General features: G+C 40.7%; 1 protein-coding gene across 1 annotated transcript in view; it reads left to right on the top strand.

The window, feature by feature from the left end:
* TAFA4 (TAFA chemokine like family member 4) overlaps positions 1 to 16,756 on the top strand; it is a 71,158-nt gene extending 54,402 nt beyond the window's left edge. Inside the window, exons 4-7 of the mRNA XM_077786028.1 lie at positions 7,647 to 7,802; positions 10,913 to 11,041; positions 13,281 to 13,301; positions 16,701 to 16,756. Coding sequence (XP_077642154.1) covers positions 7,647 to 7,802; positions 10,913 to 11,041; positions 13,281 to 13,301; positions 16,701 to 16,756 — 362 coding nt within the window. The remainder of the gene's footprint in view (positions 1 to 7,646; positions 7,803 to 10,912; positions 11,042 to 13,280; positions 13,302 to 16,700) is intronic.
* The last annotated feature ends 10,233 nt before the right edge of the window (positions 16,757 to 26,989 follow it).

Genomic DNA, 26,989 nt, shown 5'->3' with positions numbered 1-26,989 from the left:
AATCTTTCCTTTGCATTCTCTCCTCTGCCTCACCTAAAATAGCCCCACAGCAGGAAGCTGCCCATAGGAAATGATTAACACTGCTTTACTCCAAGATGCCTTATGAGGTTTTAAGTCTTGGATTTTATCTGTACAAGTGAAGTGTGTGCTTGAAGCAGATGAGTATTGGTGCCCAGCTGAAAGGCAGCAGTCCTCATTGACTTCAGAGAGCCCCCTGGCAGATAGAGACACTCATTTTTTAATTTGTTTTTGCTTCCAGGTCACCCTTCATCCACCTTCCCATTTGCAGCAGTTTTCCCTTCCTCCCCCCTGCATTTCCAGCACCTTCTCAGCTGTTTTGATTTATTGACCACTCAGATTTAATGCTTCATTCCTTGGAGAAGTCTCCGTGCTTTTGTCTGATCTAAGGTCACCTGTGCTACTTATTCCAGGGGACTTTAATCTCCATATGGATGTGACCTCTGACACTCAACACACTGTGTTACAAGATTCTCTCCAGCTGTGTCAGCAGCTTCCTCCACCTGCTCTGAAGGGTTATGATTTCATTAACTCTTTGGGTCTCATTACCAGGGTTTGAGGTCACTCACCTGTTTTCAGATATAGAGGTACACCCACTGTACCCCTGGTGTTTCTTTCTACTTAGTTGCTTGTTTTGAGAGTTCTTTGGATTTTTTTACCCCATGTGTTACTTCTCACCTGAAACAAGTTAAAGTGGTTCTGGGCTGCTTCCATGATTCCCTGAATCAAGATTAAAATCTTGATTGTGATTTTGCATGCACCACACTGCTGGTTTCCACAAGAGAAAAAGCACAAATGTCTTGATGAGACAAATCTGTAACTATATAAAAACTCTTTGGTTTGAAACCTGCACATTGTGGAAGCTCCATCCTCTATTCGTACATCTGTAAAATAGCTGTACCTTTGCTTGCTTTTTCCTTACAGATGTTAGCACTAGGAATCACAATCCTGCAGTGTGTTTGAGGATTGTAAGAGTAGTGGTTAGCAAACAGGATTCTTTTTTCCCATTTTTTTTTGTTTGATTTTTTTGTGTGTTACATCTTACTTTTCCTGCTATCATGGGCAGGTGATTATGGGAGAACATTTCTTGTCTATTTATTCCTAGAACAACTGAACTGGGCTTTTGGGGCAGTTCTGGACTATCTCTGAGCACTCCCTTACTGCCAATAAGTGAAACGGTTGAACTTTCGAAGTGGAACTGGACTGATTTGTGTATTCAGAGACAATTTCTGAGAAAGTGTGTGCGTATATATTTATCTATACTGTATACCCTTGAAGGAGGAGAGCATCTATGATAGAACCTTGTGACAGGAGTGTGAAATTATTAAAAATTACAGTAACTGATGAAATGGTAGTAAAGAAAAAGCTCTGGTGATATTCTCAGCCTCTAACATGGTATTTAAATTTTACTTTCCAAGTGACTTTTAACTTCTTTTCTTGAGAAGAGTTGTCATCTTTAGAAACAGCCCTTTTCCACTTTTACCCCTCAAAAAACCCCTCCCTGTGAGCCGGATTGATTCTTTTAAGTATGTTTGGCAAAGAATATGAAAAATAGCAAATGTTATGTCCTCTCATATTTGTCTTTTTCTAACAATATTTGCCTTCTGGTGTGTGCTTCCTGTGCTCATGTATTTGTAAGCAAAAGCCTGCATGAGATGAAGGCAGATGATAAACTGGCTCCATGCTTCTTAAAGTGCTTTCCTCTTCCAAACAGCATCAGTGCTGACTTCTAAACTCATTTGTTTCTCTTAATGTTGTCTGCAATATTTAGTTCCATAGCTGTTTATCCTCCTATTGACATCCATCCTCTTACCCTTTAAATAAATGATGCAATTGGTTTTGTGCAGACCAAGCTTGCTGCTTTTGAGGCTTTCTGAGGAATGTGCTGAGCTGGGCTCATCCTACTCCAGATTTGCTGCTCTCCACAGCATTGTAGCTCCTCTTCATCAGAGGTGGCAGATTATGAAACAGAGATGAAAACTCCCTTTAAATTTGTCTTTTCCTTATGTTTCTTAGCCAAGAAATTAGAAGAAAGAGGCGTTTTTTCAGGATTTCTGGTAGAGGCGTGCTGCCTGCATGTATATTGCATTGAGACAGCACTCCCTGGGAGTGATCAGAATTAGTCACAGAGCTGAAATGCATGTGGACAGAATTGGTTAGCAACCTTCTGAAAGCCTGCTTCCTTCTTTGATATGTTCCCTATGGTTTTGAAGTGCATCACTACCATGTTTGATATTTTATTAACAATAATTGTATTTCCCTCTTTTCTTTTGAGCATTTCGAAGTTTTAGAAGCATTAATTGGTATCTGCCCTCTGACTTCTATGGGGAAAGTGAAAATAAAGTCTTGTCAAATATGTTTGTTGAAAAAAACATATTAAGAATAATACCGAGAGTATTAAGAATACCACTGAGAATAAACAGTTCAGTAGTGATTATTGAGTCATCTCTACTGACAACACTTGTGTTGGCTTGTAATGTCAAGTCCAATAACTTCCTGGTTTGTACTTTCTTGTTCTTCAGAGAAGTCTGTGTTCTTTGAAATCCTGGGGTGCTGCCTTGCAGCCCTACACAGAACATTCTTCTGGGATAAAAACCCTACAGATGACAAATAAATGGTCACAGAACCTTCATGTGGCCACTTCTTGAGGTCATTAAGAAGCATTCTAGATCTGGGCACCTGGGGGCTGCTGTTATCTGTAGGTATCTCATTATGGAAGGCAGCAAAATTCACAGCAGGGAGAATCCTGGGGGTTGCTTCCATCAGGGAGCCCTGTCCCATTGTGTCTGTGCCCTGTACTGGGAGACAGCGAAGGTGTCCCTAGTGAACCAAACAGCACTGGTGTTTCTGGGGAAGAAAAGCTGTAAAGAAGCTAAAATGTGGATAGCAACACACATGCCAAACTGCTGATAAGAGGGAACTCAGAGATGTGTGGTTTTCAACACCCATCCCCTGTCCTGCCCCATGCCTGGCTGGCCCATGCTCTCCCTTCAGTTTGCAGAGGGTGCTCTGTGACAGAGACCTTGCTGTGGTGGTGCTGCTGATAAAATGTTTCTCCCTCTGGAGAGTTTTCTTATTTAAAAGGGAAGATGAAACCGAAATTCAACCCAAAATACCAACAACCCTGAAGTCACAGATCTGAATAAGTTCACAGGTGATGAGCTATGAATGTATGGGCTTTGCTCTCCACAGCTTTTCTCCCTCCCTCTCACTGCATTTCTCCCTGAAATGGCTTTCTTGACGTGTCCAGCATAGAACTCATTTACTGTGATTTCACATTTTGAAAACTCTTCACTCCCTGCTCTTCTAATGACTTGGCTTCCAGAGAATCCATCAATTATATTTTAAAGCATTTCTTGAGCGTTTCTGTTGGTATAATGTCAGCTGCATGTTAAGTGTACTTTAAACCTGAGATGAAGGTTTATTTAGTGCAAGATGAATATTCAAACATGCAGGAGAGAATTCTTATATTCTTTCTTTTTTGCTGCTGTTGGGCCCCTGAATGCAGATACAACAGGTTTCAGTAGATCTAGGGAGGAATAGATTGAGTTAGGGTTGGTTAAGATTTTCTGTGAATTTTCTTAAATGTGAAAGTGTGTTTATCCTCTAGATTTCTGAACACTGGCAAAAACAGCACTGAAAGGCACCACTTTAACCCTCAGCATTTGTTCAGCACCTGCTCACAGATGTGTCTGAATATTAAGGAGAAATTCATATGGTGCTCAGCAGCATAAAAAGTGTCAGGATGTGTGTGAACAAGCAGGAGGAAATATCGATGTGAGCGTGTAGGAGGGGAAAGACTATTACAAGGGCAATCCAATTAATGTAAATGATGCATGCAGATGTCTGTGGCTTTTTAGTGCCTCCACTGCTGTACTCCACGAGAGCTGTGCATTAGGGGTGAGGGAGGGGAGTGCTGCCTTCCCTTGTGTGGCAGTGGTGTTTTCAAACCTGGGATCCCACTCCTGCCAGGAGATGAAGAGGAGACACCTTCCCTCACCTGCTTGTGGAGCTGCCAGGCAGGAATGTGACAATAAAACAGCTCCTCAACCAAGGGCTGCTTTCATGAGGTATCTTAACCTCAGCTGCTGCAAACTGCACTGTGTCTGTTGACTCCTGGCTCTTCAGGGCACCACTGTCACTGCTTTAAAAGTCAAACAAGATAATTGAAAGAGAGCCCCAGGTTTTTGGGGCTGTATGCTCAGGGCCAGCGTGTTTGATTTCCTTTGGTATTGGCTTAACAGGACTGTTCACCTAAAGGAAGAAGGATTTGAGGTGGAAAACAGACATCCTTGCAGCTACATATTGATCCTTGGAGCTGGATCTTGGGCATCCTTATGATGTGCCTTCTGGAAAAAAAGGTTTATTCTCTTATCCCAGAGTCTGGTGAATAGTGACTTTGCTTAAGGGCAAGGCCTGGCCACTTGGTTTTCAGATAAGATACATGACAAACACAAATATGTGGCCTGAGCAGCTCAAAATTTTTGCTTCTATTGCTTGCTTCATAAAATCTCATTCTCAAGAGACCAAGCATACTCTGACCTTGCTCTCCTGAAGAGAATAGAAACTTTGCTGTTGATTCCAGTGAATGCAGGACCACCACAGTGGGTACTGTAGGAAACCAATGTAAATTTTCTCCTGTTTACTTCAAAGAGTTTTGATTCAGGCTATAGCACTAAAAAAACAGATAATGAAATAAATTTTAAATTTATTTAATAAATAAATTAACAACCTCTCTTAAATAGTGATCTCATTTTACAAAATCTTTTCTGTCAGAACTTGTGCCACTTGTGCTTTTCTCCAAACATTGTCATGTCAGATATTTTGAGGAACAATACTTTGGGATGAAGTAGCAAATTTGCTTTCTCTTTTGTGTGTTTGTTTTCCATATTGACTTACAGAGAAGCTGCTGTCCTTCTGACTAGTAGGTGTTTTCAATTTTTTTCCATGTTTATTATTATATGACTATTAGGTACTTGCATGAAAAGTCAGAGTCTGACAATAAAATTATTACAGTGTTTCTGTAAGATACTTTTATGTTATCTTCAGCATTTTTCCAATTTTCTGTAAAATACCTTATTTCTCTACTGTAGCACATTTTGCTTAAGTAGTGTAGCTCTGTCCTCGGGGAAAAAAAAGGGAAAAAAACCCCAAAAATCTGTGTATATATTATTTCTTAAAAAGTTGAGTGCTCAAGTAGAACACCATATTTCCACTCAAAGATTGAATATGCATAGTTTCTTGTCCATTGAGGTTGTTATGAATACAAATTTGGCAACAAAATTCAGGCAGCCAAGTGTTTTCACAAGTATTTCAGCTGTGCTTGTAATACTTGTGAAACCAAAACATACACAGCAAGGAATAATGCCAAGCCAACTTTTTAAAAAAGTTATATGTATGTATTTAATACTTTTTGAAAAAAAAAGAACCCCTACCGAAACCTAAATTGCATTGCTAACTCTTTTTGAAAGTTAAGATTTCACACCTAATCAAGTAATAACATTTTCTGCACAAAAATTACAGTGATCTTTATCCCTCAGGAAAATTTCATTTGTAAAGGTGTGCCCAATGTTAGCTAGCAGAAGATATTGTAAAAAACCAAACCAACCCAAAATATCAAAAAAAAACCATCCAAACAGGGCAAACACGGAGTGGGAGGAAGGAGGATAATTCTCAGGTTTGTCACTTGGAGGATTGGCTGTTTGTGGAGAGTTCTCTGCCTTCCCTCTGCATTTTTTTATTCTCTGTGCCTTTGATATCAGCCACACCTACACCAATATCTGCCTGTCTCTATTCTCATACCTCGTGCTGCTTTGATGGTGACTGTTCTTGTTATTCTCAGAGTTGTCTCTCTGTCTGGCTCTCTTGTGAAATAACTCACCCTGCTCTGTAGTGCTGTTAATTTACAAGGTGCTTTACAAACACAGATAAGAGCCATCCAAGGCTCTACTCTAAATAAGACAAGACAAATGCAAGCTGAAGCACTTGAAGGTTATTCAGGAAAGTGAGGACATGGAAATGACTTATGCAAGGAGCTGAGGGGCTGGTGAAGTGGAGTTTCTGAGAGAAGGTTTTGGCAGGATGGAGAGGAAGTTTGGCAGTGGAGGAAAATGATCAGCTGCAAGGAGCAGTGAGGTGAGGTGAGACACGAAGGCAAGAATAAAGAAGAGAAAGGGAGGGGAAAAATCAGCTTTTTTTTTTCTTTTTGGATAAAACTTGACTATCTATAACAGCTTTACAGCCTACCTTGTTCTCAGCCTGTCTGTGATGACAAACATAGCAAGCAGCGCTTACATGTTGATGTGTTAAAAAGTTTCCCGACTATTTAAGATGTCTCTCTTGTTTTAAATATTATCCTATCCACTGTGTCCATTTATGAAAGAAAATAATTAAATAAAGAATTAAATATAAAACCTGATGGATGTCAGGAAGGCAAAGGAAGATGGGTGTGCTCTGTCTTTTTGCCTTCATCATCTAACTGATTACTCCAAGCTGCTCTGGCTTTGTAAGGATGAGGGCAGATAGATTGGAAAACTGACTTACATAAAAGTAATTTCATAAGAGAGAATAGTATATAAACTCAGGGAATGAGCCAGATCCTGTTGGAACCCTGGTTGCTGAAAATTTTAGGCTTTCTGTGCTGACAGACACTGACTCCCAAGAGAACACTGCATTTGTCCTGAGGCCGTGGAGAAGGCTTCCAAAATTGAATGATGGAACTTGGATTATGGGTGTGTGGCTTGAATAGAAGTGTGTAACATTGCATGGTAGAAAACTTAAAGTTTTAGAATATTGTAATAGATATAAAGCAAGATGGACGTTTTATGGGGGAGGATCCTTCTTCTTCATCTTCTTCTCCATGGGTTTGGGTGGTTTTGTGTAATTGGATAAAAAGTCCACATTGCAAGCCACGGGTGGTTGGTTATTGGGTTAAAAGTAAAAATAAATTTAGGTGTCATTTCTTAATTGGACAGTTTATCCTTAAAAGGCCTGTAGGTAGAGAGAGATGGGGCTCCATTTTGTAGTTTGTTAGTGAAGTGCTGTAGAACTCATGGCTCGTGAGACTGTGATAGATAAGAACTAATAAACATCTGAGTCCAAATAAGAAACACCATTTCACGATTTAAGCCTGACCTTGGCAGAAAAGAAGCAAAAGAATTGGCAAGATCCTACAAGACTCTTTGCTTCCCTGCATTCCTGGGATTTAAGCTGGTACTGAGGAGATTCAGTATCTTGTAGGGCTGATGTAGTTGAGGCAGAACGGGAATGATATGACTCCACTTCAGAAGGCTGAGAGAGTAAAACTCTGATTTATTTCAAAATGCATTGCTCTTTATACAGAGCTTCATGCAGATCAACTCCATTGGTCCTGAAGTGAAAAGAATTCACCCCACTGGTGCACAGTGCATGACACACAGTGGTAGAACTTAACTATGAACAATGTGAACAACAAGAGAGATAAAGAGCCTCATTTACATTCTTTTCAGCACCTTCTCAGGCTTCTGCCTGGTTAGAAACTTTCCATTTCTCTCTTTAACTGAATCTGAGACCGACATAGGGCTGCACAACCTGGCTCCTTAAGGCACTGATGTGTTTTTCTCTCCATCCCTTCCCTCTGGAATTGTCAGGCCAGCACCAAGTGAAGCAAGGGACGTGTGAAGTGGTGGCCGTGCACCGGTGCTGCAACAAGAACCGGATCGAGGAGCGCTCCCAGACCGTGAAGTGCTCCTGCTTCCCGGGGCAGGTGGCCGGGACCACGCGGGCTCAGCCCTCGTGCGTGGAAGGTGAGAGCCTCTGCTCACTCCTGCCTCCTTAGCACTGTTTGAAAGGTTTAGTTTAGTCTCCTTGATGTCTGACTTCCCACTGCCTCAAAAAGCGTAATCCATCCTTTTTGTTAATTTCGGAAACATCTCTGCGAGTTGATGATAATGAGCCTGTGCATAAATCTTGGTGTAATTAATCCTCTTAATATATGTACTGGTCCATTTCATGCCTGTGCCAATAAAACTTCTTAATTTTTTCCACACAAGAATTGAAGCTAGTTTGAAAGAAGCATGAGCCAAAAAATTTGAGCTTATGATATTAACTCTTCCAGATGTCTTAAGACTTAGTAGCTTGGCTAAAAATTCACTGGATAATAAATGCAGCCCTAAGACTGGGCATGCAGGTGGTGCTGGGACACCTGACATGGAGAGCTTTTCTCTAGATCAATATTTCACCATTTAATGTGCCTATTTTTTGTAAACATTGATGCTCTTGTTAAGCTAGTAAATCTACTCAAATACAGACTTTTTCTTAATCTTAAAGTTAACAAAATCCCTCATTTCATTAATTCATAAGCAAGATCCTGTTTTTATTCTTTTGCAAATGAAATTGCAACTGGTTCACTTAAACATAAAACAAAAAGCTTCAAAGTCTAATTTTAATCTAATATTCAGAAATATTTAGTGTCAGATGTAAAACTCTAAATACGTGTGAATCTGTTTTTTGATTTTTTAAAAACCTATTATGAAGCTGTCAAAACAGATATTTTAAAAAAGTAGATTTAGAAAGAAATTTAGATGCCTACTTTTTTTATGCTTTGTAATTGAGTAATACAGTAATGTTTAACAGTGCATTTTCTTAGGGAAAAAGTGTCAGAAGTCAGAAGTGTCTTCTGCATTTTTAGGTGACACATCAAATAACAGAAATATTTTACATATAACAGATAATAGAAGACAGGCCTTATTTTAAACTCACATAAAGACTGCAAAGGTGACACTGTCATTCTATGGCAGAAATATATAAACACTGCAGAAATTTGATTCAGCCAACAGTTGCTGAAGGAATTTAACAGCTTTTTTGTATTCAAGTGTAGTTGCAATTAAGTGCAGCAAAATATTATGAATGTAAGATTTTGACTTTTCAAGTGGAAGCTTTTGATTCCCCCTCACTCCTTAGGGTAATGCTTTAGCAGGCTTTACTTATTTTTGCAAGCATCTGGGACTACAGTGAGTTGCTGCAGCACAGAAGCTGAAACTCTCTCCTCAGCCTCAGGATTTGATGTGTTTTCTCCCACTCTGTACATACCCTTCAGTAGACTCCTACACTGTGAAAGCAAGAAACTGCTTGAGTCTTCAATTTGCATGCTACAGAGTGATACAGATATTTAGGGTCTTTTCCCAGCACCTTTGTCCTGAATACAGGCTTGTTTAATTTGCCTATATTTTGCCCTGGGTTTAAAGAGAAGGATACACCCAAAACATAAGAAAAAAAAAATTTTAAATTGTATATTTTATAAAGCAATTGGCTTGTAGCTGTTTTTTTTTTTCATTGAATTACAGACCTTATCCAGTAGTGGTGACTGGGACAGCAATTCTTTCTGCTGTTGATCACTGCTGTGATTGGTATCTGGTTTTTTTACCTCAAATCACCCTGCCCTGTTTGCCCCAGCAGACCTGTGGCTTGCCAGTCCTCATTCCCACTCCTCCAGGAAGGATCATGGTGCCTCCATCCATCCCACACTCCCTTGTTTTGTGTTTTTCTCTGTGCCCCAGGCTCTGTTGGCTGCTGCCATCTTCTCTGGGTGATTTTCACTCCACCTTTTCTGGCCTTATCAGAAATGATCTCTCACCTCCCAGGAAGCACAGTCAGGTTTCACCCATTTTTTGTCCACCATCTGATGCCCACATCCAGTCAGTATCAATGCAAGACCCAGATGACTGGTGGAAGTTCATGCATTTATTTTGCAATGTTGTAAGACTGAAAGATTAGTTTATAAAAGCCAAAGCAGTGTTCCAGAAGTGTATTTTTTTCGTAACATTTTTCAGTAAAAATGTAATTGAATGAACCTTTCAGCAATATCCTGATGTCAGCTTGCCTGCTTGACACCCCAATTTAAAGGTTGCAGAAGAACAAATATGTCTTGAAATTAAAAAGAAAAAAAGTGCTTTACAAGAAGTAGACTCCATTATTTTTGTTCATCTCTTCTGAATGTCTTATCTTTTAAGGGATGTGATTCAATAGTTTGTGCACATAGCAGTATAATGCAGACTAGCTGAATCAACATCTTAAGCCTTATTTTATTTTGAAATCCAATATAGATTATGTAGGATTGTGTACTGATATATTTCGTAATAATTTTCTGGGTTTTGATGAGTGCCATGAACAATGCAAAACTGAGAAATGCATGCAGGTGTTTGTGCTGTTGTTAACAGCAGGTTTATAAAGTCATGACTACATTTCTAAAAATAATAGGCATGATCTTAATAGAAACTGGCTTAAGGGTAGAAAGTTAATGCATTTGCCCAGTTAAGGCGTACAACTGTAGCCTTCCAAAACATACTGCAAAAGAGGCAGTGTGACTGCAAGTGGATTTTAGTCAATATTCTAGTGCTTGCCAGAGGTTTCCATTCTTACCTGCAGTATTTGCTGACACACCTCTTGGGTTTACATCTCTGTGCAATTCTATTTTTTCACCCAGTGAAGGAAGAAACTGGCATTTCTCTGTCCAGTCTCCCATATGCATCTGTGGATTAAACAAGAAGCCAAAGCTTCATTCCCCCTTTCAGCAGGTATTTGACAAACATGCAAATGAAGGAGAGAAGTAATTTTTGTAGTCAGTGGAGATGGAAAGGCACTTCCAGAGGTCAGTTCAAATGTTGGAGTCAGTCTCTGCTGGTACTTGCCTCTTTACCATTTGGATATGGCATTTACCCTTCTGAGGGCTGGTGAAGTGTTTAGTCACTTTTTTATCTCAAACACACTCCATGTAATTCACTGTTAAACCAGTAATTGTTGATTTTACCTTTTGGAATCAACTAATTGAACATGGCATAGAAAATCTCCCTGCAAAAAAAACCACAAGGGTGATAAAAAAATATACTGTTTCTCTTTCCTGCTTCTTTTTTTCTAGCTTCCATTGTCCTGCAGAAGTGGTGGTGTCACATGAACCCCTGTTTGGATGGAGAGGACTGTAAAGTACTACCAGACTATTCAGGTTGGTCTTGCAGCAGTGGAAATAAAGTCAAAACCACAAAGGCAAGTACAGAGATCATCATATTTAAAGGTGCCAGTCTGCTGATTGCTCTTATTGCATTGTGTCTGGGGGATGTGAACACCAGTCTTGGCCTTCTCAAGGTTTTGGAAAGCTGTGATTAATTCGTTGCTTTCAGATAGGAAATATTAGGTCAGAACTGCCCCTTCACTCCTGCAGTCAAACTGAAAATGGTCCTGATTCTGTCTGTAGTGAACCAAAGAAACTGTTTCATTGTGCTCAGGGATAATTATGTTCCAGAACCAATTCTTCAATTTGCAGACTGAGTACAGGGGTCCAACATCTTTACCACTGTCACATAAACTTTTACCTTTTGAAAGTACCAGTCTGGCTTGGGAGTTGTTGGGAACCTGCAGTGATGACACTGTGCCACACTGAGCACCACTGGAAATTAGGCTGGTTCAGAATATTTCTAATTACAGACCACCCTGTAGCTGGACTGATTTTTTTTTTCAAACCAAACTTTTGCTATGTCATCTTATTTCTTAATTAATGGAGAGAAAATATTGTGTCCTCTGTCTGCTTGGCAATTTAAAAAGGGTTCAGTGCATTGAAGTTCAACAAGTCACAGCAAACTGCCTGTCTAAATACATCATAAACCAGGAGTCTTTAGCAGGCAGTGGCAAGGAGAGACATATGCTCAGCTTTTCCCTTTACAGCCTCTTCTAGCTGGGAAAGAATGTTGTTCATTAGGTTACAGTCTGAGTTAATAAGCAATACTGTCACCAAATGTTGTTTAGTGAAGGCTGCTCTGAGGAGTGAAAACTGCACTAATTTCTGGATGGATGAGAGGAAATTGGATGTTTTGGGCAGCTGTGGTGTGGTACTGCTGATCTATAGACATTGCACAGTGGCACAGAGGAAGTGGCATCCCTGCTCATGGCAGAGGGGCTGGAAGTAGAAGACCTTAAAGAACCTTTTCAACCCAAACCTTTCTATGATTGTATAGCCAATGATATTTATCAAGTGCCAATGATGTAGTCTGTAGCATGCCTGGGTCCTGCTGATCTCCTGTGGTGGACACTACACCTGGAATTTGGCCTGCAAACTCTGGAATCAATGTGGATAACTGGCACTCAGTTATTGCAAGATAAAGATTACCCTCAGCCTTTCAGTTTCTTCCCAGAGCTGATTTTTAACTACTCATTTGTAGATAAGGAGTGGCATTGTAGCATCACACTGAAGGGTGAGACTGGTGATCAGGGGCTCTAGATATTGTACAAGGCAACTTCATCTCTGGCCAAACCAGAAGAGAGATGACAGTCTATACCAAAAGGACCTCATTGGAGAAGAGTGAATCAGGTTAATTATCCTTTGAGTGAGGGTTAATTATCCTTGATGCCTTTGGCACCGCTCAAGGGGTGGGGGGCAGAACAAAGACTTTTATGTTGGCACTGATGTCTGAATTGTCAGATCCTCATTCATGCAGCTGCCTCTTCCTTTCTCTGGACAGCTGTAAGGAAACTAGAATGGAAAGGCAAGTTCCTTCATCACAGGGAAAAGGGAAGTATGGCATAACATACATTTTTATTTTGAAAATGAACCAAAGAATTGTCTTAGATCAATAAAAAAAATATTTCTTAGGTATGTTATTAAAATTTTACAAAAAGAGGACTATTTGAACTGTCAGACCCATAGCCCAGGCTGTTCAGCCACCTGTGAGCCTCAGCAATGGGAAGCTCAAATCACAGCAAAACCCTTGGGAACAATTACAGAAGTGTATTCATCCATGAATTTTTTCCAATTTAATAGTTGCCTTATGTCTAAAACACAATGGTTGAGATCCATTCCATACTCATTTTTTTTCTGTGTTATGCACCAAAGGTGATCTCATTACAATTTAAATTTGTAATCAATTTTTAAAGCTTTTTAAGACCCTGGGATCAGTGCTATGTGGGACAGTGGCTTCCACAGGTTAATTATACACTGAAGGAGGAAATGTTATTTAATCAACTTTAAGTCCTCTATCTTTTCATTCCATGAAAATAAGAAAAAATAGTGTAACTAAAATATTTGAAGCAGAGGAGACTGCTGACACTACTCAGTGTTTAGATGAATAGTTAGTGTCTGAGTGGGACAGTTAAAATGTGCAAAGCTGAGGAATTTGCATCTTCCATCAGTTCCCTCAGGGAAGGAAATAAAAACTTCTCTGTGCTGAGTGTCTGTTTAGTTTTGTGACACATGTAGACACTGCAGAGCAGAGCTGACAAAGCTTTCCTCCTTCCAGCTGCCTGTTCTCATCCATTTCCAGGACAGGAAATCCAGCAGGACCCTTCTCACTGTGCAGCCAGAGCTGCTGGGTTTGTGCCCTGGGTGTGCATCAAGGCTTGAACACATCCCTGCAGCCCCTCCAGGGTCCTGGGGGAGTTCTGCTGGCTGGGGGGGATTTCTGCTGCAAGGACAATTTATTCCCCCATGTGCTGCCTGGTCCCTGATTCCCTCCCACAGGATGGACCCCTGGGAATGGGCAGCAGTTTACATGAATGGTCCTTTGGGATGTAAATCCTACACTTGTGCTGGAGGCATCGGTGTTGGGAATGGCATGAAGCAAAGTAAAAGAGGAGATGGCCAGGAGATGTTGGAGGCAAATTTAATGGTGAACTGCCATTTCTTTGTCTGCAAATCCCACCCCATGCTATCAAATAATATGTAATTAATATTTCTATAGAGATTCTGCCTCTCTGTGTGGTTTAAAGGTGTGGCTAGGGCAAGTTTATTCATTGTCTATTTGTGTACACAGTTCTTTTGCAGTAACAATGCACCTGATATCATCCTTTTCTTGGTCAATTCTATATTAGTAACTCTTTCCTCTTCTTTTATAGGTAACACGGTAGCAAAGGCTGAACCTGAGGGTCACTCCCAGAACTATGGCACGTGGGACTGTTCCTTGGCTGTTACACAGAGACCCATTTTTGTCATGCTATTATTGACTTCATCCTTTGAACTTGCAAAGGAGTTGGGAAAAAGGACAGCACTTCTCCTTTCAGCTGTGGCTGCAGTTCCTCAGCCTGGATTTTGCTGCTCAGTGGTACATTGTAATTTCACAAGAAAACACAAGGAGATTTGGTTCTACCTGAAATGCACCTTGGATTCCCGAGGATCTGAGACCTGTCTTGTGGAAGAACACACCTGAGCTTCTTGTGGTGCACCAAGGATAAGACTTTCCTAATGACACAAAGATATGTAAAATTGTTTTAAATGAGTTTAGGTCATGAATGTAACTTAGGGGATCATAGAAAGAAAATGCTGACATTAGAACTGGTACAGATGATCTCTAAGGTCTTTTCAACCTATATGATTCTAAGGATTTGTCTGAGGTGTTTCTTGCATACAGTACAACATAAAAATACAAAGCTGATCCAAATGAACTGATGGGATCGTGTTAGTAAATTATGTCTTAGTGTATTTTCAACTGTAATTTAGTACCTATCAAGGTGGTATGAAGGTGAAAAGATGGAACTTTTATAGAATTAGTAGCAATTATTGTAGGGCAAACTTTGGTTGTAGCTGTGCAATTGGATTTATTTCCTTAGATATTTCTAGGTAGTTTAACCTTTACATTCATAAGTGATGGCAGGAAAGCATGAGGAAGAGATAAAATTTGAAAGCAGGCATAGTTTTTCTTGTCCTAAAATAAATCCATTCTCTAGGGGAATAGCAAAGTATACATATTCCTTGCCTCTTTGAATCTAGATATGGAAAAGAATTTAGCCATTAGCTAGAAATATTCATTGAGATGCCTCAGAAAAAGGAGAGCAGGCTTGTACTGCATAAGGAAGGCTTACTGGAAGGGGAGTAATTTGTTTAGATTTTCATTGCTTTGGTTATATCCTAATAGGTAACAGACTTAAAATTCATAAGCAAAATTCTAGATAAAAGTGAATTTTCAGTTTCAATTAGTTCTTGTTTAGAATGATTATAATAATTAAATGTCCAGTTCCTTGACAGACTGAATTTCCAAGTAGTTACATTTTGAGACACATAATTGTTCCCTATTATTGTAGATGCATTCATGCTCTTTTTCTTATTTGCCTGTTAGAATTTTTTGTCATCAGTCTTCATAAATAGAATAAAGGGTAGAGGTGAAGCTGTAGCCAGTCTGTTCCCCCTGACATTGCAGCAGGCTGAAGTGCAGTGGTGCAGTTGAACTCCTGCTGACCCAGAGACAAAAGTCATTCTTATGCTTTCTGTAAATATTGGAGTAATAATGCACATCCAATTTTTATATAGACTGAAAGGTGGAAAAAAAAAAAAGCTGTCTAGTACTATTGTAAGTCATTGTGCATAAGGTCTCTAGTGTATGGGAAAGATCCCATGAGCAGTGGGAAGCTGTTCAGGGTCATTATTATTAACTTCTGATTTGCTGGAGTGAGTGGGAGCATTCAGCCAGTTAATTCCACCAGAGTCAGGGGTGGAAATATCTGACCTTGTGTTTTTTGGTTTTGATTTCCTTGGTTTAGGTCACTCTCAATTTTGTATGTGATTACAGCTGGGATCATAGTGGTCATTGTACTCAGTGATAAGCAAACGAGATTTTCTGCTCTGTGCTTGGACAGCTGAACAGTTAATAGACTCTGCTTGCCCTAATGAGCTCTACATTCCCAATATTTTTCCATTGTTTTGATTTTCTGATTAAATTTCAAAATTACCTTTACTATTTCTATTGTTTTTCTGCATATATATTCATGGCGTCATCAGGGAAAATCCTTTTTATTTGCTATTTATACAGTGTTGACCCATAACTGGAATTTATTTATCTATTTTGTTAAGTGTTCTATGGTGACGCTTAGTTAAAACCATTGCTGAGATGTTCTAGGTGGGAAAAAAAGAGTTTTAAAGAAAAGTTTTCTATTTTTGAAGCTAAATACAAAAAAAAACCTAAGTTACTTTCCAGTGTTCATACATTGGATTTGTGGTGGAATTGAGAACAAAACCAGAACTTCACTAATTCAGTCCTACCCCAAAGGGGTGCAGGATGTCACATGCCCTGAAATAACCCCCTGGAAGGTTCTTTTGCTGTCACTGAGGAAGGGGATAAGCTATAATGTAAATTTGGTAGCATGGGATGATGGAATATGGCCCAAATGAATGACTTGCCTTCCTAGAAGCCCAGGCCATGACAGAGATTTTATATTCCTAAGGAAGCTTTGTTCCAGAGGCTCTTGGGTTGATTTACAGCCTTTTCTGACTCGTTGCTCAGATGCTGTGATGTGTGCCTGCCTCTTTTTGGAGCATTGCTGCTGCTTCCAATGCTGTTGTCTGGCATCTGACACCAGCTCTGCCCTTCTGCTGAGGGACAGCAGAATTCAAGTCTGTGCCAGCTGCTCTGTCAGTGGAAGAGATCTGTACCTCAGATCCTTGGTGTGTTCTCTCTGGAACAGTTTGTGTTTAACTATTGAGTCTAGAAGAGCAGATTTTGTAAGCAGCAATCCTCACCATCTCTTTGCAGCCCCTGTTGAGCCTCTGGAGGCTAAATCCTGTGGGTCATCACACCCAGGGTTGTGTTTGGACAGGGACTCTCCTGTCCTGGTTCAGAGAATCATCCTCCTGCTCTAAAAGTAGAAGTGTCTTTTCATAAATTTTCAAACAGAGATGATTGCAGACACTCACTTCTCTGATGATATATTAATATCCAAGCTGAACTGATTCATAAACCTATCTCTTATTTCTTACCTGTGTTCTTTTTGTCCCTCATCAGGATGACCCCGATGCTTTTCCTTTCATCCAGGTGACATTTGAGTAGGAATAAAACTGTGGCTTGGCCATGTCCCCTTTTCTCCCCTCTGCCTGTCTTTGTAGCCCCCCTTGCAGATTTGGTGAATATTTTTGAACACAGATTGCCAGAATTACGTGCTCTATTTAGCATCTGCCTTTGCTGGTTTTTGGGAGTGTTGAACACTGCCAGGACTGACTGGTGAGGAGCTCCATCCTGTCTCACTAGGAGCAGGAATAGCCACTGTTCACTCCTCAGCCATTCCTTACCACCATCCTTGTCTTGTCCAGCTAGATAAGGAAATATCTATGGTATCAAAATAAATGCTTGAATATATTGATTAAACTAGATATATGGCTTTTTTTATCTAGAAATTAAATTATCATAATATAACCCCCTTCAAGGTTTCTCTTGCATCCTACAACTCCGTTAAATTTATGATAGATTTTTTCCATTTTCCATTTACCTCTAAGTCTTATCTTCAAGGATTTTTGTTCAAATCTGGATCTAAAGAGAGTGGATGAATTTTTTACACTTGCTGTAAATTTTCTCAAGGGTTAGCTTATAACAAACCTACAACAATAGAAAATGGCTTTGAAGACTTACTGTTTGCTTGCAGACTGAAAAGACCCTGAGGTAAGAGAACAGTTAAGACTTCTGTCATAACAATAGTGCTTCTATAGCTATCAAGATAGAGACGATCCTGTAACAAATATTTGGGATAAATTAGTACCTCTAACCTGCAGTAATGCCATTTAAAGAACTGCTTTTTGCAGCACGGTGTCTCTCAGCAGTGCACTGGGGTAATGATTCTGGACAAACTCAGAATGGATGTGCTCACCTTGGAATTTGGAATATATTGGTTATGTTCAGGAGGGTGGTTAAGGCTGCAGGGATTCTCGCTGTCTAGAAATGAGAATCCTACACCTGAAAATATGAAGTATGTACTGTTTTTCACTTCAGTTACTTTAGAGCTTATTTGAGAAACTAGAATCTCATTTTCAAGAATAGGATTAACTAAACAATGAAAAAAACTTGGTGTTTTTCCCCAAATCATGACTTTGCCTTGATGAATAAGCAGCATATTTCTAAATAATTTGCCTTTATGTCTTTTGCTGCTAAAGTTACTTAAGAAAAACAAACAAAAAAGTGCCCAGGCAGAGTTAACAGCTTGTATTTTAGAATCTAGAATTCTGCTGTGTGAATATGTCTCAGTTACCAGATTTTTCTAATTTGGATGAAATTTCACAAATGGGGGTTAGAATAACAGCATGTGTCAACCTTCAGGAGACCTTTTGCATTTTATAAAGTACCATTGCTTTATTATGGTTATGAGGACAAAGTCACCCACCAGGAGAAATTGAGTAAAAACACTTCAGGGGCCATTCTGCCCTGCTCTGTGTGTGTGAGTGTGACATTCCCATTAATACAGAGAAATCACATGCACTCAAAAGAAGAGCAGTTTTGGTGGCACATTTTATTGGTAGCATATTGTTATTACAATCATTTATGCAAAATGACAGTCAGTGAAATGTTGCCAGAAAAATCATTATAGGCTGCTCTGAATGGGAAGGCTCAAGCCTGTGAAAAGGCACTGTTGAATTTTTCCAGCCCAAGATGGGTCTTGGAAATGTATATATATTTCTGGTCCTTTGAACTGTAATGACTTGTAAAAGGTGTAAAAGACATGAGGGAGATTTAAGTGGAAAATCAGCTCTGTTTTCACTCTCCTGTCCCATTCCATAACAGAGAACATAATGTTTGCACCTTCAGTCTTTGTACCCTTTTCTAGGACTGAAACTCAGAGATTTATAAATCTCTTCTAGCCAATGGAAGTTTTCTATTTTGGAAGGTATGGTCAGAGTGGTCAAGCAGTGATCTTACCAGGACACTGGGCTTTAGCTGAAATGCAGGTACCCTATTTCCTTGTGGTTATAAAGGGAGGTACCTCAAGCTGCTGTGAAGGTTGCAGCCTTTAAAGCCCTCTTAACTCTCTCACTTGTCTGTCTCAGCCATAACCTGCATTGCATCTGCCTCATGGGGTTATTTAGGGACACTGGATAATCCAGCACTAGCAGTAACTTCTTAATTTTGGGGTGTTAAAATACCCCAAAATATTCACGTCTTTGTGAATGAAATTTTGCAAAACTGACCCCACTTACATGATTGGTGTTGATGCACTGAAGTCCTCCAGCAGAGAAATAGGAGCACAAACGTTGTGTTTGCTCACTGGAGCTGTGCTTCCCTTGATCACAATCCATGCTGCCATGGGGTTGCATGGGTTGGTACAGGAATTTACACAAATTTGTATAAATTGTAATAATTCAGCATCCCTTCTGCTCTTTAGTGTTCTCTCTGGGTGAAGGTTTGGAGCTCCCATTTGTGACTCTTGGCTGTTGAATCCTGATTTGTGCTCTTTGCAGTTCAAGGTTGTGGGTGGATGTATTTTTTTTCCATTTTTTAAAAAAAACTTTGAATCACCTGAGAGGTTTTTCTCAGAAATGCCTTCCAGTCAGGAAACTTCTTACTGGGTCTTCTGAGTAGAGGGAATGGTTGGCTCAGACATGAAAAGAAATTTATGAGGGGCAAAGGCTCATCCAATACCACAAATGCTCTCAGTCAGCCAGAAGAGTGGCAGTGTGACATGGGTAAATAACTTTACCTCAAGACACTTCATGTTATGGATACAAAACATTATTCAAGACATTTTGAGGACTGTTAACCTGTGGCCTTCATATGGCTGAGACCTTAGACAGCCACAATAAATTGCAAAATAATTTTCATGCAACTTAAAGGAACATCTACGAGGCCATCCATGAGCCACTGTGAGAAGGAGATGAACATTACAGCAGTGGAAAAACAGCCTAAAAGGCAACACAAAATTAGGTACAGAATCTATTTATCTGCTGTACAGTACTATGCAGATCCACCCAAGTTCGTTGTGCGCTGGGTGATTTTCAAGTTTGCAGAATCATGATGATTTTTTTTCTTTACCACATTTTTCGATAAATATTCCCATCGCTTAAAATTCACTAGAACAAGTGATTTGCAAGCAAAATTGTCAGCTGTTTGCTTACCTTTTAAATTAAGTAGCTCACAAAGTAATCTACTACAGTGGTAAAATCAATGTAAAATGCATTACTCTAACTCCCAACAAAATAAAATCGGTGCTTTGTAAAACAGCCCTGCTATTCACAGGACTAAACTCTGCTGTCACTAGGATTCCTGTGGAACTCCTGGAGCTGATGAGTTCACACGGGCCCAGATGAATGCACAATGATGTTCTCTATCTGCCTTTTGAAGATGTGCCTGCAAGTCAGCAGGAGGCATTAGCAAATCCGGGAGGAATATTGCAGGAAGAGCAGAGGAATGTACTGCTGCTTTCAACAACTTTTACAGGGCCTTTGGAAAGTCATGGGAAAGCTGCTTCATCCTGCAGTAGCCCATGGCTTGCACAGCCTGAGGATTAGGCTCTGCCCCTGCAGGGAGCACAAGTGCCTGCCCATGGTTAGCAGCGAGCTCAGAGCTTCTTGCCTCTGGTTAATGTGCATTTTTTACCCAGGGATGGTGCAAGATGTGATGTGGCTGTGCTGAGTTCTAAGCATGTATTCCAGGCCTTGTAAAGAAGAGGCCATGGGGGTGCTCACACCCTCTGATGGATCAGGGTGTGTGTGAAAGGATTGGGCTTTGCCCCCGCATGGTTTTGTGTCCAGAGACATTCTGTTCATGTGCTAAGAGTCCAATCTGACAGCAGGAAAACACAAACAATTGCAGATGGGTTGTGAATTCCTGCAGCAAGGGCTAGAAAAACGTTTTTTTTTGTCACTTAAAGCAAAGCAGACAAGGTAGCACATCCCACAGGACACTAATGAGCCACCTGATAACTCCAAGTGCACACCTGACCTCTTGACACGGGAAGCGAGGATGACAGATGTACTGTCAAAATACAAATCTATCAACTTCATCATGTAAATCTACCCACAGATGCTTTACAGTAGAGATCTGAGGGCAAACAAACATTTTAACTTACAGAGTAACCTTGTAAACAGGAACTTTTTACAAAAGACTCCAGTTAATAATTTATGAATTGTAACAGTGTCATGAGAAAAGGATACTGAGCAGTGATTTTTGGCATTGAATGACAACAAAGCCAATTCTCCAGTTTCCACAATAATGATGCACTCACTGTTCTAGTGTTGGGGTGTATTGATATTCATATTGCAATTGCATACAATCCTGTCTCTCATCTTTTATATTATTCATTTGGTGCTTTCCATCTCTTTCCCAAATGTGTTGAGTTGTTCCCTTAAACACACAGATTTCTATTCTGCAGATTTCTGTTCAGTCACTTCAGGATGCTGAGTTTTGCTCTTTAATTAGGTCTGTAAAGAATTTGGTGCTTAGATCAGGAATTAATTTTGTTTTCTTGTTTATAAGTAATTTATTGTGACCTCTTGAAATGATAGCATTCGCCCTATGTGAAGACAGTTAATTTTCCAAGATGTGACAAGCGCAGTTTTTAATTAGATTAGGGGTAATCATGTCAAAAAAGGAACTTTCTTTTATGAAGCACAGGGATATTTGCATCCTTTCAACAAAACCTTTTTTTTCCCATGAATGAAAATTAAGCCTAGCAACGAACAGATCTGGAGTGTTGAAGTTCATGAAAGAAGAATTTTTTTGAGCTGTTTATAATTCAGTATTCTTCTTACAGAGCTGCATTTATGGTACATGTTTATTTATGATTAATGTATCAATATTTTAGTTTCTATTTTAAAGAGGCTTTATCCAAATATCTGTAAGCATTTTTGCAGAGAAACCTTTAAAATATGGATTGGGTATAGCTCTAAATGTTGTGTTGTTTTTCCCCTGGTACCCTTGAAGAGTGATGGCACAAATCCAGCCCCTTTTGGATGCCCTCTCTTTGGGGAAAGACCCCGATGGATGGGGAAGGCTGGCTAGGCTATGAGGGGAGGTTTTTCTGTGTTGTTTTGACATGAATTCATGAATGGAGTCTTGGTTTATCCATTGGGTTCACAGCATGCAAAAGGTGTGGGGTTTTCAACCATGGGGAACCTAAAGCCCCCATAAGCACCTTTGAAGATATTTTACTTTATAGTTCTGATGAGGCTATTTGAGTCTGCCAAATCAAATCAGATTTTGCTCCTCCTTTAGAGAGAGGTGCTTCTGTAGATCAGTGGTTTAATGGGCTGATGGCAGTTTCAGAGATGTTACAGTTTTCTGAATTGCTGCAGGTGCACTGATGGGTGAGACCCTATAGGCCTATTCTGGGCCATTAATGCTCACCACATCAAGAATATTTCAACAGAGTTATGTTCCTGGATCATTGATCTGCTGATCCATAGGTGTGCAGAATTATGTTCTGTCAGACAAGATGAAAGAGGCAGGAATGTTTTCTGTATTCTCCAATAATATTTATTTTTTCCTTATGGGAGGCCCGATTCAAGGATTCCTTTGGAGATTCTAGAAGTGTTTTTAATGAATGAATGACATTATTGAGCCTACCAATTGTGTTTTACCTGCTGGATAGGTATATATATATATATATATGCTATTCATATATATATTAATAAATAGCCTGTGGAATTATGATCTATTTCCTTTCTTAATGTTTTTGCCCACTGCACGTTATGTTCTGGGGTGTGATTCCTTGTATCCTCAGATCTAGGACAAATCAATATTTGATGACTGATGAAGTCACTAATTTAATTTTTTAAATTTTTTTTTTTTTTCATCTATCAAACTCATAAATGTCCTGTTCTGCACCTATGGGGTTTAGCTCTCAGCTGATTTCAGGGAGTGGCCAAGCAGGAGGCTGGGAGAGAGTGTCACCAGCTTGAGAGGAATGCTGGATTTGGTGCTGCTCCTGGCCAGAGTCCTGCCATGGAGACTGTGTTTGAGACCCAGCTGCAGGCTGTGACACACAGGCAGTGCCAAGCTGGTTGAATAAATGCAGATAGGCTGGTAAATGCAGTGGATGTCCTGGTGTGCACCTTTACCCATAGAAATCCTGCATGAGTGATGGAGCCCAAAGGTTTTCCATCAGTGTTGGAAAGCAATTCTGTCCCTCTCTGCTCTATGCTTGTGACAGTGAGAGCTAAGAGCTGTTCCCATCCTGTCCCCAGGGCACAGGTCCAAGGGAGAAGCCAGACTGGTGTTTCCCTAGTGTGGATTCCTGCAGCCCAACTGCCTACAAGCCAGTCTGCTGTGTAGCAAGCAGGTAATGTGAGATGTAAGAGCTTTGCCAACTTGTCTATCAAATATTGACTGTGTGCAGCTACTGTGAGGCTTTACAGGCAGTGGGAAATTTGGCTGCGTGGTAAAAGCTGCTGCTATGCTCATTCAGCCCGAGATGTAGATCTAAATTTTCCTCATTTCTGTTCTCCTCTTCCATCCACTCCTTATATCCAAACTGTGCATAAACACACATTCAAAAGGCAATGGAGAGATAGTCATTAAAGCCTCCTGCATGGACAGAATTAGATGAGAGTCATTTATCCTTTCAAAACAGCACAATTTGTTCTTCAGGAACATTTACAGTATTGTGCAGCCGGGGAAACTCTCCATAAGAGCATTTGGTTCTTGCAGACAGGTGCTGCAGAATGGTTTCCTGTAAAGGGCTAAAGGTTTGCCAACTGCTCTGTAGCTGCAACCAGCTGCCATCCTGACACAGCAGAGCCACCCAAGAGGTGTGGGAGGCTGGTGGCTCACTGGTACCCTCTCAGCAGTCTGGGAGGGAGCTCAGTAGCTCACAACAAGCCACTGTGGAACCTCCTGGAAAGGTTTCCTTTCATGCTGCTGGCAAGGCTGCTCCACTCGGAGGCTGCAGCATGCGTGGCACAGCAGAAGTTGCATTGTCACTTTTACTGTTGGCCCTGCTGGGATTGGATTTGCATTGGTGGTGGATGAAAGCATGACTGGCATGTAACAGAGCCAGTGTCATGAGGGAGACAGTGGAGATTTTCCAGTGGCAGAGGAATCAGTTGCTGGCTTTCCTCCCTCTCCAGCACTGGTTTAGCCAGTTGGGTGCTGCAAAGGAACAAGGAGAATCCCATTTATCAGTATTTTGTTTATATGTGTGGCAGGGAGGGATTGAATGCACAATGCTGTGCTGCCATCAGGTTGCAGGAAGGGAGAGAATGCTAGATGAGGAACAGTGGAATGTAAACACTATTTTTTAACCCATTTCTAATTTTTTCTAAATTGTCTTAATATTTAGAGGTAGAATCATAGAATAACCTGAGTTGGAAGGACCCACAAGGATCATCAAAGTCCAACTCCTAGCCCTGTACAGGACAGCCCCAGAAATCACACCATGGGCCCGAGAGTGTTGTCCAAATACTTCTTGAATCTTCTTCAGTCTTGTAGGTTAGTGTTAACTGAAGGTGAAATGTAATATTTTATTATATATTATGAGTGAAAACCCTTTCATTTTCACATGTTTACTAAATAAAATGTTGGATTTGCAGAGGTATTCCTTTATAATTAAAAGTATTACTAAAAATCTGAAATGAATTTAGTCAGCTTTATAAGCCAATAAGAACATTTCTTACTTTATATTTGGTTTCTGCAACTCAAGCAGACTGTCTTCCATGGCCCTGGAGATGTCTCTGCAAATCTTAATAAATCCTCAAACTTCAGTTAATGTCTTATGTGTATTAGTCACATGTGAGTTTAATCGCCATTATGAGAGCCTATCCTGGGTCATGGAGCCATTTCCCTTGGAAATAATTACCCTCAGTTGCAGCATAATGTGTTAATAGAATTGCTTTAAAGCAGGAGAGCAGCCCCATTAGCACTTGTCAGTGTTCCGTGTATTTTCAGGATGTCTCTCACTTCTTTTGTGAGCCATTAGAAGCACAGGGCTGGGATGCAGTAAATAGTCTGGTGCACGCTGGCAGCTGTGAGCGATGAACTGACAAGTGATTTATCCAAAAGGAGACATCTAAAACTCCAAAGGGGGCTGTTTCTGAGAGAGCTTGGTCCACCTTGGCAGCCCTGGTGAAGTGATCTGTGTAACTGCTGCTGCCTGGCTCTGCTCAGGGTGTCAGAGCTGCTGAACCAGGCAGTGCGGCTGCACATGCCAGCACTGCTCTACGCTGAGCTTTTCTTAGTTCAGATCACCTCAAAACCAGAAAATGGAAAGGAAGTGTGAGCAGGAGGCATCTCAAACACACAGGGGAGTGTACAGGGGCTGCCTCTGCCTGCCCCAGTAATCCTGGAGCTGCCTGAGCCAGGTGGAGCTGCTGCAGCTGCTTGGAGTGAGGATGTCTGTCCCAAACCTGCATCAAATGGCCAAAGGTGTGTCCTGGGCAGATCTGGGCTGAACTCCTTCATATGGAGAAAGTGATTGACCCCATGTCCTACACCCTGTGGAAAACAGAAGAAATGAGCAGTGCAAGAGGTGTAAGAAAAGGGGAGTTGGCAGCTCATTTGGCTGCATGATGGTTTTGTTCAGAAACAGCATTTATTTTCCATGGCATCTGCAATCTTCCTTCAAAAAACTCTCTGTTCATTACATTAAATTAGAAGCAAATGTAGAAAATACATGACTATGGTTCAGTATATATTTTCATTGCTTTGCTTTTGCAATTAACTTGTTGGCATAAAAGTCATTATCTGATGACATTTGGGAACAAAAAAAACCAATATTGTCTGGGGCAGAGGAATCATACCCATCTTTGCAGCAGCCATTAAGACAAACACTTCTCTGGTTTTGTGCAAACAACTTGATCACTTTTTTGGCAATTTAAATCAGCTGATATCATCACCATGCTCCAAACTCCATCCCAATGCCAAAGGTTGATAAGTAATAAATGTTCAAGTCAGAGCTGAACTAATGCAGGCCTCCCAGAGCTTTGGAAAGCTCACAATATTTCAGCCACAGCAGGTGCATTCTGTAATCCTTTATTAAAAACTCCTGCCACACATCCCCCCAACATGTGGTGGGGTCTTACGCAGATTAAATCTGACATGCTATGAAGTCACTACAACATTTTCCTTACTCCTAATTAAAGGAAAGAAAGCCAAGAAGAGAATGAAATACTCCTAAAGAGAAATGTGAGCCAGGTGGGTAGAAATGATTGTTGTGTGTGGCAATCACTGGGCTTCAGGTTCACAAGATGGGGAAGGTGCTTGACCTGGTGTTCTTCCTGTATGTGTGCTTAAATTAAATCATAGGCTTTCTGTGAGAGGTAACTGACTTTGTTTAATTAAAAGCCTCTCTCCTGTTCTACCTGGACTTCTAATTCCAGGGTGATGTGTAGGCACACGGTGCTTTGTCTTCTCAGGGTAATTAGACTTAGTAATGCAGCTGTCCTGTTTACAGTGTAAATCCCCCTAATGATAAATGGAGTAGACTTTTGGAGAAACCCTGATGATACTTCAGACAGGGAGAGAGGATGATCTTTGCAAATAACTGGTGGGTAGAAAGTAAATCATTATCTGCTAATAAGCTCTGATTGCTGGGTGTTTTATACTGTGGAAGATTAGAGAACTTGACTTTGCTTTATTTTAGTCCTGGCTGTGGAGCTGAAGCACGAACAGGAGTAACTGGTTTGTATATGGGTGAGATTCTGACCTTGTGTCTTGAGAATCTCTTTGAGAGTTCACACTATGGCAGAAGCTCTTCTGTGGCACTGGTGAGAAAAAAATGTGACAAAAAGGCTTTAGAAATGGATAGTCTGTAGTAATAGGGGGGCAGATTCTGTGTTGTGAAGCACCCAGTGACCTCAACCAGGTGAGAGAATCTGCTTAAACACTCTATGGCCAAATAACAGAAGACCTCTATGTCCCAAAAACCCCCCAGCATCAGGAGAGAGAGCTGATTAAGGGTGGAATGAGGACGTGCTTTTACCCTTGTTTGCAGGTGTGCTCCAGAGGAGAGCAGTGTGTGCCAACTGCAGTCCCTGACTTCTGCTGAGACAGAGCTGGGGACCAGGAGGGGAGGTCACTTCAGCTGTCACATTTCAGAGACCAGAGAGTGCTCAGCAGGGAAGAGATGAGGAACATATGGTGTGGGGGGAGGAGGTGACAGCAGCAGTGAAGATCAAGAAATATAATGAGAAGCAAACTTTTTGTGGGGTGCTGCCTTTAGGAATGCGGTGTCAGGGGGCAGGAACTGGTGAGAGCGGGGCTGTTTGTGCAGAGGGGATTCAAATAGGGTAAAGACAGGAGCTGTGAACAGGGGTGAGCCTTGGGAG

The sequence above is a fragment of the Lonchura striata genome, chromosome 12 (assembly GCF_046129695.1).
Source record: "Lonchura striata isolate bLonStr1 chromosome 12, bLonStr1.mat, whole genome shotgun sequence".
Taxonomy (NCBI): Eukaryota; Metazoa; Chordata; class Aves; order Passeriformes; family Estrildidae; genus Lonchura; species Lonchura striata.
This window is presented reverse-complemented; position numbering and strand designations above follow the sequence as displayed.